Source organism: Eleutherodactylus coqui, chromosome 13, assembly GCF_035609145.1.
Source record: "Eleutherodactylus coqui strain aEleCoq1 chromosome 13, aEleCoq1.hap1, whole genome shotgun sequence".
Taxonomy (NCBI): domain Eukaryota; kingdom Metazoa; phylum Chordata; class Amphibia; order Anura; family Eleutherodactylidae; genus Eleutherodactylus; species Eleutherodactylus coqui.
This window is the reverse complement of record NC_089849.1, coordinates 90,733,967-90,747,170: the sequence shown is the minus strand read 5'-3', so window position 1 is coordinate 90,747,170 and position 13,204 is coordinate 90,733,967. Positions and strand designations below refer to the sequence as shown.

The 13,204-nt window shown below is 43.7% G+C and overlaps 1 protein-coding gene across 3 annotated transcripts in view; it reads left to right on the top strand.

The window, feature by feature from the left end:
* Nucleotides 1-13,204, top strand: part of PIK3R6 (phosphoinositide-3-kinase regulatory subunit 6) — an 82,578-nt gene that overhangs the window by 43,083 nt on the left and 26,291 nt on the right. For all 3 annotated transcript variants that reach the window (XM_066587975.1, XM_066587976.1, XM_066587974.1), the window contains exons 2-6: nt 845-963; nt 7,882-7,968; nt 9,335-9,426; nt 10,740-10,808; nt 11,728-11,860. In XM_066587975.1, coding sequence (XP_066444072.1) covers nt 951-963; nt 7,882-7,968; nt 9,335-9,426; nt 10,740-10,808; nt 11,728-11,860 — 394 coding nt within the window. In that variant the 5' untranslated portion in view covers nt 845-950. The remainder of the gene's footprint in view (nt 1-844; nt 964-7,881; nt 7,969-9,334; nt 9,427-10,739; nt 10,809-11,727; nt 11,861-13,204) is intronic.

Here is a 13,204-nt window from a genome sequence, read left to right as displayed (position 1 = left end):
AGCAGTGTAGGGGCGATATTCCTTCTGAAATCTATTTTAGTTTTTACCCTTCCATCACTCCTGACTATCATGTCGATGAGAATAAAAAGGTATCTTTCCCTCAATCCTCTAGAAAAGCAGGTTCCAGAGCTTTTAGGGGAAAATCCAGAAGACGTCCTGACCGGGAGAGAACAAATCAGGCCTCAAACTCTGCTAAGAAAAAGCACTCAAATCAGAAAACTCTTACCTATGGATTAGGTCTTCTATTCTTCTGGTTCGCTGCAGACTGAAGAATGTCACTTCAGTCTGGTTAGAAAGGTTTGTGTGACCTCCACAATACAACTGTGATAGAGCAACTCTCCAGAGCCATCTACTATGCTATGAAAGAAAGAATGTTGTCTGATCAAGCGTTGAGTGGAAGTCAACCTGAGCTTCATGTCAGCTGTGTATATTCGGAGGACTATGGACTCAATGATTTATTGGCTGAGCAAGAGTTTAACCCTTTCCAATCCAATTTGTATCCTGGTTTTCCTAGGGGGTTTACTCTTTTTTGCCGTTATACAATGGCGCTATATGCTGGCTAAAGCCAGTACTGCATGAGGTGACACGTTGGATAGGCTCTGACAGCGGAGAGGCTGGCAATATACAGTAAGAGAACCCAGACGGACGGCTTCCAACATCGGAGCTGTACAGCCTTAAATCATAATGTCTTCAGAGGTCAGACAGTGGTATGGAAAGGGTTAATTTGCCCAGGGTGAATGGTCCAGATCTTGTCATGTAATTTTGTGATTCTATGGAAAAATGTGGTATAAATGTGGTATGCTACATGCAACATTGATAACTACTTATGTTTTTTTTTATGTAGGCTTCTTCTAAAAATGTACAAATCGTGGAACCTTTATGAGGGACAAGAATGACATTCTGGAACACGGATATTCATTAACAACCAATAAACAATAAATGCCTTCTCTATGGACCTCTCAGGTAATATACCGAATGGGGGGGAGGTAAACTAATAGCACGATGTTCTTTACTATGGTAGATGAGCTGGGTCTTACGGCTTGTCCGAGTGGCTTACTCAGTTTAGTTGAGCAGTAGTTAGGTTCTTCCAGCACTCATATCTTTTTGGTTTATGAATCTTAACAGTATAATATCACCTTTGTGATTGGATTAGGGAGCTGAACCATCCTACCCCTGGAGATTATCTGTAGTTACTAGATATAGTGTTGGTCGTTTTCGCATCTGCTGTAGAAGCTCTAGCTGTGATACTGGTTGACTTGGGTAACAGCATTCTTCTCCTGTGTACTTCTATATCTTTCAGCTAGTTTGAAAGTCAAAAAAATGTGCAACTAAGGCCCCCCGCACACGGGCGGAAATTCCACGTCGAGATTTCTCGCAGAATATCCGCTGATGCCCGCTGCCATGGGATTGCATTAGATAATGCAATCCTATGCAGTCAGCCATAATTTGACCTATTGGCATGTACTCACAGAGGCCGGCACAGAAACGTCACCTCTGACGCGCCGGCTCTGCTCTGCGCATGTGCCGGCAGCCGGCACATGGCAGAGTGGAGAAGACGCCGGGAGGAGGTGAGCCGCGGTGGTCACTGCAGGGGCACGGCTCGCATTCTTGCAGCGGGATCCAACCTGGCCATCTGCAGGAGGCCTTAGTCAATTAGTCATATACAGTCATGAGAAAAACTAAGTACACCCTCTTTGAATTCTGTGATTATACGTATTAGGACTTTAAAAAAAACTGTGTATGTGTATGTATGTGTATATATATACACACACACACACACACACACAAACTGCAGCTGGCCTGTTAAAATTCAGTGTTTAACACTAAATCTGTCCCTGTGTATATGGCTTGAAAAAGGTGCTATTGTATAGGCACCGAAACGCGTTGCCTTCTACATTAAAGTGTTGGAATTTACCTCTGTGGACCTGAGTGTATCTTCCTTTGATGCTGGAGTCGACACTTCAAGGAGGGGGATTCTGAACATCATACCCCCCTCCTGTTCAGTAAGTGTTCTTCTTTTCTCACTTGTTGGCATATTCATTTTCTTACCACAGTACCGTGCAGCGCAGGGACATTTTTTCTAACAGCGCATTGTTTATATTTCTTTCCCTCTGTATATGGGAGGGGGGGGGACCTGCACCCCAGGGAAGATATGTGAGTGATCTCCAGGAGGGGACTGATTGGGAAGGGCAGGGAGAGGGAGGACTGTGCAGCTGCGGTATGTATGGCTGCAGAGCTCTTGGTGACAGACAGTGCACTACCGGATCATTAAGGCAGCGAGGTCAGGGGTCTCTGGATCTGTCAGACCCCCCCCTGCCTCTGGATGATAAGGCAGTTGAAAAATGCGTCTTACAGTCAGAAAAATACAGTAATCATTTTTTGTATGATTTTGTCAGTTTCCTGCATTGTTCTGGAGGAATTTTGCAGTGCTCCTCTTTACAACGTTGCTTCAGTTCATTGAGGTTTGTCAACATTCGTTTATGCACAGCTCTCTCAAGTTTCCCATCACTGCAATTCAATTGGGTTGAGGACCGGGCTTTGGCTGGGCCATTACAACACTTTTCTCTTTTTCTGCCATTCTGATGTAGAGTTGCTTTATATAGATGGCCTTACATTTGACTTTAGTATAATTTTGTATACAGTGGAGTACATGGAGACTGCAAGGTGCCCAGGTCCTGTGGAAGCAGAACAAGCGCCACTCATCACCCCTCCACTAACGTGCTTGACAGTTGGTATGAGGAGTTTGTGCTGATATGCTGTGTTTGGTTTTCACCAGATATGGTGCTGGGCATTATGGACAAACATGTCTTATTTGGTCTTGTCTGTTTAAGGGACATTGTTCTAGAAGTCTTGTGCGCTGTTCAGATGCAACTTTAAAAACTTTAGCCTTGTTGCCATGTTCTTTTTAGAAAGAAGAGGCTTTCTGCTGGCAACCCTTTCAAACAAGCCATACTTGTTCAGTATTTTTCAACTTGTACAGTTATGAACTTGAACATGGGTTGGGAAGCCAGAAATCTACTGAACATTGATGAGGGGAAAAACCCCAGAAACAGCTGTCTGTTTATGTTTTTCTGGATTTTGGTCAATTCCCAATCATTGTTATAAAGACTTGTTTAAAGGGTCTGTCATTGATTTGCAGGAATGCTGCCATTCAATAGTTGGTGCTGCAGAGATATTCTTCCATCTTCCTCATTTGCATACATTTCCCAGAGGAGCTTGCATGGCCTTATAAGCCTCCTCACTTAATGACTAGGTGTCTCCGCACACCTTCTAGGTGTCTCCCTAAGGAGAGATGATACACTTCCTGATCCACATAATAGACCTCTCACTAGCCAAGCCTACTGCACACTGATGAGGGGCAAAACCCCCCAAACAGTTGCCTGTGTATGGTTATTCTGCCTTTTGGTGAATTCCCAATCATTGTTATAAAGACTTGTTTAACCCCTTTGTGACCAAGCCTGTTTGCGCCTTAGTGACGAAGGCAAATTTTGGAAACCTGACGTGTCGTTTTATTAATATAGAATAACTCCGTTTTGCATATCCAAGTGATTCTGACATTTTTTTGCCACAAATTGTACTTCATTTAGGCGGGAAAAAAAGACCTATAGAATTTGTGTATATTTGTTAAAAGCGCCAAAATTGTGAAAAAATTTATTTTTTCACATTTTCAACTGTAATATGTCAAATACTGTATGTGCAAACAAACTGCACACATTTTTGATGATATATATATTTCCAACTGTTTACTTTATTCTGGAAGCGCATTGGAAAACTTTAGTTTTTTTAACCATTTAGGAGACGTACAAATTTAACACTGATTAACATTTTGAGGAACATTTTCTTTTCCTGCACCAAGCCAAGATTGCAAAGGCTCATAGGTGTCAGAATGATAGATACCCCCACAATTGACCCCATTTTAAAAACTACACCCCTTAATGTATTCACTGAGGGGGGTCAGGAGTATTTTGACTCCACAGTTTGTTTTCAGGAGCTAATGCAACTTAGAGGGAAAAAAATAAAATTTCTCACTTTTGCAAATATGTAATTTTAAAGATAGTTTTTTTTTCTATAGTGCACATGAAAATGAGGATTTGCACCCCAAAATGAATACTCCTGTTTGTCCTGTGTTCAGAAACATACCAGTTGTGGCCCTAATATGATGTTCGTATGCACAACGGGGTCCAAAACGAAAAGAGCAGCAGGTGGCTTTCAGAACAGACATTTTGCTTGAAGGCCTTTTAGACCCCATTGCACACTTGTAGGGTCCTTGAGCAGCCAAAACAATAAAGAACCCCCACAAATGACCTCATTTTGAAAACTAGATCCCTTAACGAATTCATCTAGGGGTGTACTGCGTATTGTGACCCCACAGTTTTCCAATGAATCTAAACAAAGCAGATGGAAAAAATTACGATTTTAATTTTTTTGGCAATTTTGCTATTTTAAAAACTTTTTCTTTGTACAGCATAGGAATGAAGACTTTCACCCCACAATGGATACTCCTGTTCAGCCTGTGTTCAGAGACATACCCATTGTGGCCCTAATATTATATCTGTATGCACAACAGGTCCCAAACCGAAAGGAGCTGCGGCTTTTGCACATGCGTCCGCTATTTTGGCGACGAGCGCATGCTCAGAAGCTGGGGTCAGGTCCATGGATATATCCGGAGACCTTAGGTACGTAATTAGGTACGGATATGATCCATGAGGGGAGATGAAACTTAAAACTTTTTAAAATCTATTTTTTACTTTATATGATCGCCTTTATCCATTGGATAACGACGATCATGTGACCGGGAAACACATACAGCGGTCCCCGGTAATATCTCTCTGCTCTCAGAAGGCCCAGTGCTAGCAATCAGTAAACTGGGCAGGTACAAGAGTCCACTACACCTGAGAATGCCCATCTAGAAGCACCCCTACCATGAAGCAGCTTGAGCCTCTTACCACTGGTTGCATGGGTAGGGGGTGCCAGAAGACTCTAAGGACCTGCTGTGCAGAGGGTAAGGACCAATGATGATGTCACTAGGGGTGGAGCTTAGCAGTGGAGAATAGACTGTATGTTAGTGCTAAAGGAGCTATGATAATGCCACGAGGGCCGAAGCGTGAAGGACCTGGGATAATAGATTTTTTTTACATCTTCTAGCCAGAGAAATGTTGGGAGCTGTAGTTCTCTCCTGACCTATAATAGCTCTTTTTATACTTCTTCCATGTAATTTCTTTAACATCATATAACACCATGGGCATGCTGGGTCTTCCAATTCCATCACTTAAAGAGCTATTCTAGAAGTCTATTTTTTCTATTGATGACCAGCAGGACATAAGTAGGTTATTGGCAGGGATCCCCCACTCTGGATCGCTGCCGATCAGCTGATTCACAGGGCCACTGTCACTGCAGTCAGCGCAGGAAGCAAATTGTGCTGACCTAAATGACAGAGGCCCTGGGAATAAGCGGAGTGGTGGCGATTGATAGAAAAAATTAAGTCCCAGAATACCCTTTTAGCAGAGGAAATTACTGGAGCATATAAGAGATGAAACTACAAGTGATATTAGAAGATATTATATAAAGTTTAAAAGGTCATACATATTACATAGAGGGTAAATGGGGTATACTTTTGTTGTTAAGCACAGGAAAGCGCAGTGTAAATAGCATCTGTTCACTACTGAACGGCCGCTATATTAAGTTAATGGAGTGGGGCGGGGGAGAGCGAGGAGGGAAATCTACTCCAGCCGCCCTGCTGTGACCTAGCGTTACTAGTTCCCGTGCAACAGCACAAGAGCGAGTATGTGCGGGGGCGAGTGTTGGGCATCGTTTGCCCGATATTCGTCCCGTCTAAATGGGCCTTTAGTTTGGAAGGGGGATTGAAAGATATCTTCATGGCAGTCTGGACATGGATAGAGAAGAAGATTTCAGGGGGCACAAAATGTATTACAATTCATTTCTAGAGGCACAGTATGTATTCCTCATTTCAAGTGCAAAGAGTAGATGTAGTGGTCTGGAGAGAGTTCGGAGTCTTGTGTTGTAACTTGAGCAGACAGATAGCGTGCTCAAGGAAAGGCAAGGGTCGGTAACGGGTAGGTATTTGTAGCAGTGCAAGGGAGCAAGCAGGTAGCATAGTCAGAGGTCAGTAACAGGTAGCAGCAATCGTGTAGAAATGAGCTGTTGGTAGTAGAGCTTGATGAAAGGCAAGACCCACAATAATCTCGCAAGGATGGGAGGCTCTAGGCCAGGTTTATATGGTGTGTGCAATCAAGGGACAGGGTGGAGCCAATCAGGGAGGGGAGCAGGAACTAGGAACAAGGACAAGGCTTAGCAGGGGAACTGTCTAGGCAGCCGAATAGCCCAGCAGATAGAGCTGACGCCTGGAACACAGGAGCTCTTGGGTTTGAGCCCTGACAGTAGATTAGGCAATGCAGTATGTGGTGCTTAAAATTTCAGAAGAGCTAAAACCTCCAAAGAGATAAAACATAGCTGGAAGAAGCCATAAAAATCTGGACCAGATGCAGAAGAAAAGGAACAAACCCAGAGGATATCACCTGTGAGTCACTCAGTGGTATTGTGTATTCTGTCTCTGACTGCATTGCAACAGTATTGTGATTACATGTAAGGTCGACAGTATTCCACAGGTCTTTCCTCCTTAGTACCGTGTTTCCCCGAAAATAAGACAGTGTATTAATTTTTGTTCAAAAAGGTTTAACTTTTTTACATGTATAGCTGCCTGGACACTATTTAAATTGACTTTTTTAATTAACTGTTAGCAGGGCTTAATTTTGGAGTAGGGCTTATATTTCAAGCATCCTCAAAAAGCCTGAAAAATCGTTTAGCATCCTCAAAAATTCTGGAAACTCATGCTATGTCTTATTTTCAGGGTATGTCTTATTTTCAGGGAAACAGGGTATTGTATTAACACATGCATGAAGGCTCCTGCCCAGCAAACTGTTAAAACTTCTGCTTTTATAGAAGTGGTCACACTTGGCGATTATCAATTAAGGGCATTTGATTAGCAGCACCTGGCTGATACTTACTCTCTTAGCTCCTATGGAAACAGTAATGTTTTTTGTATTATGTCCCGATTATATAAAACCATATAATTCAAAGAGGGTGCGCTTAGTTTTTCTCATGACTGTATTTCCCATCACAAAGAATATATATATTCATTAAGTCTCTGACCCGAGCTTCCGATGTCTGTCTACCCTGCACCTAGATACCACTAACCTGCTATTTTTGTTAAGGCAGTTAACCTACATGCATGTTTTTAAATGATAGTTTTAAAATGGACAACCCTGATACTCGGGTCAGGAATGAAACCTCTGGCATCAGCAATAGTAAAGAATAGAGATGAGCGAGCATACTCGCTAAGAGCAATTATTCGATCGAGCATTGCCCTTAGCGAGTACCTGCCCGCTCGGAGGAAAAGGTTCGGCTGCCGGCGGTGGGCGGGGAGCGGCGGGGGAGAGCGGGGAGGAACGGAGGGGAGATCTCTCTCTCCCTCTTCCCCCCCCCCCCTGCTCACTGCCACAACTCACCTGTGACCTGCGCCGGCAGTCGAACCTTTTCTTCTGAGCGGGCAGGTACTCGCTAAGGACAATGCTTGATCGAGTAATTGTCCTTAGCGAGTATGCTCGCTCATCTCTAGTAAAGAATATAATGTAAGACATGACAGTCCGCCAGTTGACAAATTGTCTGTTTAAATTTCACACTTCAAGGAAATCTTACATTTCACCAAGTTGGGTCATGGTGCCCTATGCTAACAAGCATACCTAGAAAGTGACCATCATAATGTGCCGACTGTAATGTTATCATCATAAATAGACAATCCTATGAAAAGCTAACAATTCTCAAGCTTAATCCATGAACAATTAATTTTCTTTTTGTTATCAGCGACCGAGGCAGATTTGGTTTATCAAAAGATTCAAGCGATTCTTCGAGGTCTTGACAATCAAAATCCAACACAGCACTCAGACCCAGGTAACTTAGGGCTGAAGGAAGGAAATAATGGGAGATGTAGAGTAAGGGCCAACAAGTCGGCCAACAAGAAATAAGCAGATGGTAAGAAGAAAAATTATAGCCGACAGTGATAAAACATGAAAAAGTAACACTACTCAGCGATCCTCTATCCCGGCGATATAGTTCTGACGCTCCAGCGGTTCACTAGCAGGCTCTGCTTACAAACAACCAGCAATGATGTGTCGTACTGCCAGTTGAGCGCTGCGGCGGTCATGTGGCCGTAATCCTGGCATAAAGGCTCTCATCCCTGAGCAGTGCTGCCATTAGTGCAGGCACATGGCCAAAGTAGCCATTGACTGGCTTTGTGACAACTTAGGGGAATTGACATGTTCCTGGTTAGAAGATGCAGAAATTCACCCCCAGGCCACAGATTCTGTTCAAATCTGGCTTCTGCCAGCTTTCGGGCTCATTCACCCGGGCATATGAGTACAACGCTGTAAATTTGCAATGGGAGTGGGCGGGAGCTTAGTTCCGCCCCCGTCCCACCCACTCCCATTGCAAACACCGGAGTGGAGGAGAAAGGCAGAGAGCCAGGGAGTAGGAGGAAAAGGGGGGGACTGCTCAGATGGAAGCATATATCAGCCGGCTGATATACGCTAGTGTAAATAAGCCCTTTTTGTGGGTAAAAATGTATATTTTTATTTTAATGGATTTTTTTCTTTAAATTAAACTGTGCTGAGCGTTTTTTTTTGACACAAGTTTTAGTCCCTCAAGGGAACTTGCAAATGCTATCATTCGGTTGCTAGGATAATACACTGCATTACTTATGTAGTGCATTCTACTTAGCTTAGGACAGCAGCGTATTAGACTCTGCGGGAGTCATATTGTAAGGTTTCGATGAGTGACAGAAAGATCTGCCTGTCCTCTGCTTACATGCTGAAGTTGCTACTGATTGTAGAATGTAAAATGTTAAACTGCCAGAATCTGAGGTTTCTCTTCTCCTGGCCGTTAGAGCAGGAGCCTGGCCATCAGTCAGCTAAACCACCACCTTAAAAAGATGTATGTGCGGGTGTAAAGCACATTAATGAAATCGGTAAGAATGTGTGTTGGCCGCCACTAAGGGGTCATTTTGGAAGCACTGGTAGATCATGTTGTAAATCACTGTGGGAAGTAAGTTTGGCTGTTAGGTGGGTTTGCTGGGGTAGCATGCTGGATTCCAAGAAGAATTCTGCATCGCGATCACTCATGATAACTGACTGGTGGAACATGTGAAGGGAGGCGTCGGGGAAGGTGAGATTCTTTGGACAAAGTAGAGCAATAGGCAGGTCAACGACATTGGAAAAACACAAAGTTACCCTTGTAATGTTCAACACATGTTCTGTGGCAGGAATGCTGAGATGGACCCTACACAAGAGCCTGGATCGGAACCCCAACAGTGGAAACATTATGGTCGAAGTTCTCATTAAAGAGTTGGAGAAGGTATGAACATTCAATAGAAAGAAACCCTAGATTCAGGGGATCAAGAGAAAAATGAAAATGACACGCATGATATATTGTGTAAATACGCTTCTGTGAATGCCAAACACAAACAGCTGCGTAATGGTGCATTTACAGTGGCAAGCGCAATATTGCTTTGAGGAACTAGGGCCGATATTGCTCTTGCATCGCCGCACTTGCGTTTTTCATGCATGTGAAAATCACCCATTATTCCCTATGGGAGCAATGATGCATCGCACTTGCATGTACATTGCACCCAAGTACAACTCCAGTTCCAGTGCCATTGCTGTCTATGAGTAATAGAAAGGTGGGATAGCTATCAAAAAAGCCCAAACATCGACCAACAGAAAACCATCACCTTCTCAGATGAATCTAGATTTCTGTTGCCCCGTGCTGATGGGAGGATCAGAATTTGGCGCAAGCAGCATGGATTCCTTAAATCTTGCGGTCAGATGTTCAGGGCATATCAATACTTCCATTTTAGTGGGCACCATTTTTACTCCTATTGACTTTAATGAGAGTCAGAATTGACTGTCCTGATTCAGCCCACACAGAATCTGGCGCTAACCCCGGCCGCCGACCCCCTGCACCTGTCTTTTTTCTTCATAATTTGTACTGCGGATGGTCTGTACAACTCAGCGTCGGACATGCACAATACGCATTTGCAGAAGGCCGTGGGTTGGACAGCTTCCATTGTCTTCAATGGAAGCCATCCACGCAAAAATAGAGCATGCTGCCATTTTTTTCCACGAGCAGAAAATCTCAGGCACTGTCCGGAAATACGGATGCTTCATTGGTTTGAATTAGTGCAGAATGCCACGGATCATCCACGCGGGAAACGATCATGGATTCCGTCATTCAAACCCGGTCCTGTGCAGACGGCACGATGCTATTGGTGAGATTGGCCTGACCCCGACACGAACACATTATTCCACTAATCACTCATCACTATACAAGAGTGACCATCACCTTAGTGGTTATCCCCTTAATGGAACCCAATGTACATTTGCATCAGATGTGCCTGAAGTTTGTATGGAATGGGCTCAGGAGTTGGACCCGCTCCGTATGTGGTCGGTGTTTACTGTCTTTTCTTACAGATCCCAGCCATTAATCATTTTGATGCCGCTATCAATATTAGCCTGGTCCTTAAGGGGTTAATCCATGTTTTTGCTTTTAAGACGCATATTAATATGGGAACACGGTACATTTTATTCTTTTTTATATCAAATAAGATCATCAGATCAAACGACGGATATTTTGAATGCAAGTCACACTTTTATGTCCTCTCATTGTAGGCAGAACTAGAAGACAACCTGCATTATATCATCCCTTTACTGCACACCCTTATGTATGCCATCACAAAGGTACTGTACAATGGGGCAGGGTGTGGATAGAGCTACCAACAAGGCCTCCTTCACACAGGCCACTTTGGAGCGTTGCTACAAATCGCGTGTTCGTTCAGCCCATGTTTCCTATGGGTTACTTCACACCTGCGATGTTTTGTAACTTGCGATATCCCAACACAAAATCCTCGCAGGTCCGGCGTTATGCCCGCGACTTGTGAGGTTCTGTAGCACATATTTCCCTATGGAGCCTTCCTTTCTGTTGCATCGCACGAAAATGCGATTTTTGTGTAGTGCAATGAAACTTTCACAGTAGGAAATCCTACTGTCAAAGCTATAAACTAGGCTCTAGTTTCTCCTCATCTCTACTGGCCAGGGATTGAAAAATCCCCTCCTCCTGGAAGCACTGCCTCTGATTGGCTGGCACTTAGCCAACCAGTGCTCGATGAACCAATCACAGCCATTCATCAAGTGCTGATTTTGATTGGCTAAGTGTCAGCCAATCAGAGGCAGCACTTCCAGGAGCAGGGGATTTTTCAATCCCCAGCCAGAAGAGATGAAGAAGAAGAGTTCCGGGGACTGAGAAGAAGATGCAGCGGAGCCCCAGACAGCGCTTCTAGGTGATGTATACTTTTTTCTTTCCTGTAGCAAGGGCATATTTTTGGGGTAGGGCTTATATTTCAAGCCCATTCCTGAAAATCCTTGCATGTAGTGCTACAAAGTCACGCGACTTTGTAGCACCAGATGCGCCTTTTAGCGAGAAACCGCAACGATATTGCACAGACCAGCAGTGCAATATCGCTGCAATGTTCTCGCGGCAATGCTGTGCCGCCCGTGTGAAGGAGGCCTAAAGCAAATTCTTCCATTATATGTGCTATTTAAAATCTCACTGATCCTTAGAAAGCAATAACTTTTACATTTCTTGTAACTTTCATTTCAGGCAGCTTATATCTCTGATGAATTGTATGAGCAGGTTTATGTCTTCTGCAAAAAGATACTCACTCTACCCAAACCATATTGTACGATTGGTCTCGACTATGCACAGAGACTAAGGACTGAGAAGAAAGTTCCAGGTACATTGTGGTTTAAAGCTATAAATCAGCATACTAGTAGATAATCTTTACATTTCTGCTACTAGTGGGCATATTGCTGGATATTACTGCTGCGGTATTATCCCACGATATAGCTGCTAATCAGCAAGAAATAGACATTACATTAGTATCTGGCATTTCTGCTAAATGTGGGCATATTACGGCTACTAGTGACCATATTATCTGACATGGTCATTATTAAATATCATAGAGTTCAAGAAATAGCAACTCCTTGGAAGGAAGGATAATTCATTGTATAGCAACAATTTATCATGGATCTCAGAAGTCGCTGCTGGGACTAGAATATTACATTATTTGAAATATGTAGAAATGTAAAAAAAGAGGGGAACCAAGAGAGTTTTCGAGGAACATATATGTTGAAAGAGGGGGTGCAATATGTGCTCTATGATACGCTATAGAGTCTGCTAACAATATGGAGCACCCGCCACTAAAGGGGCGACCCCATGCTGGATCCTCAGTCTATATATCTCTAATGAATCCTGAATTAAAGGGGTTGTCCCGAGAAAGCCAGTGGGGGTAAGCACTTCTGTATGGCCATATTAATGCACTTTGTAATATACATCGTGCATTAAATATGAGCCATACAGAAGTTATTCACTTACCTGCTCCGTTGCTGGCGTCCCCGTCTCCATGGTGCCGTCTAATTTCAGCGCCTAATCTCCTGATTAGACGCGCTTGCGCAGAAGGGACTTCTCCCTTCTCTTGGGTCTCGGCACGAGCGGCATTCTGGCTCCGCCCCTTCTACGTGTCATCGCGTAGCTCCGCCCCGTCACGTGTGCCGATTCCAGCCAATCAGGAGGCTGGTATCGGCAATGGACCGCACAGAGCCCACGGTGCACCATGGGAGAAGACCCGCGGTGCATCGTGGGTGAAGATCCCGGCGGCCATCTTGGTAAGGTAAGTAAGAAGTCGCCGCAGAGCGGGGATTCGGGTAAGTACTAAACTTTTTTTTTTTTTAACCCATCCCTTGTGTTTGTCTCACGCCGAACGGGGGGCCTATTGAAAAAAAAAAAAGCCGTTTCGGCGCGGGACAACCCCTTTAAGTGTAAAAAAAAAAATGAAAATCAACAGCGGACTGGGAATGCAATTTAAAATCTGTTTCATGGTAACATCTATTTGAGTTGGCTGTATCGAGTGGCTATAACACTGGTCTACAGTTTGGCCCCCTGATAAGTCTAAAGTAATTTTTTTTGTTGAAACGTGTAGGGTTTTCTTATATTCGGACTACATATGAGCGTCATAGATTATCGGATGTAGTGCATTATGGTTACATGTAAATATTGTTTCTGTCTCTTAATAATGCCA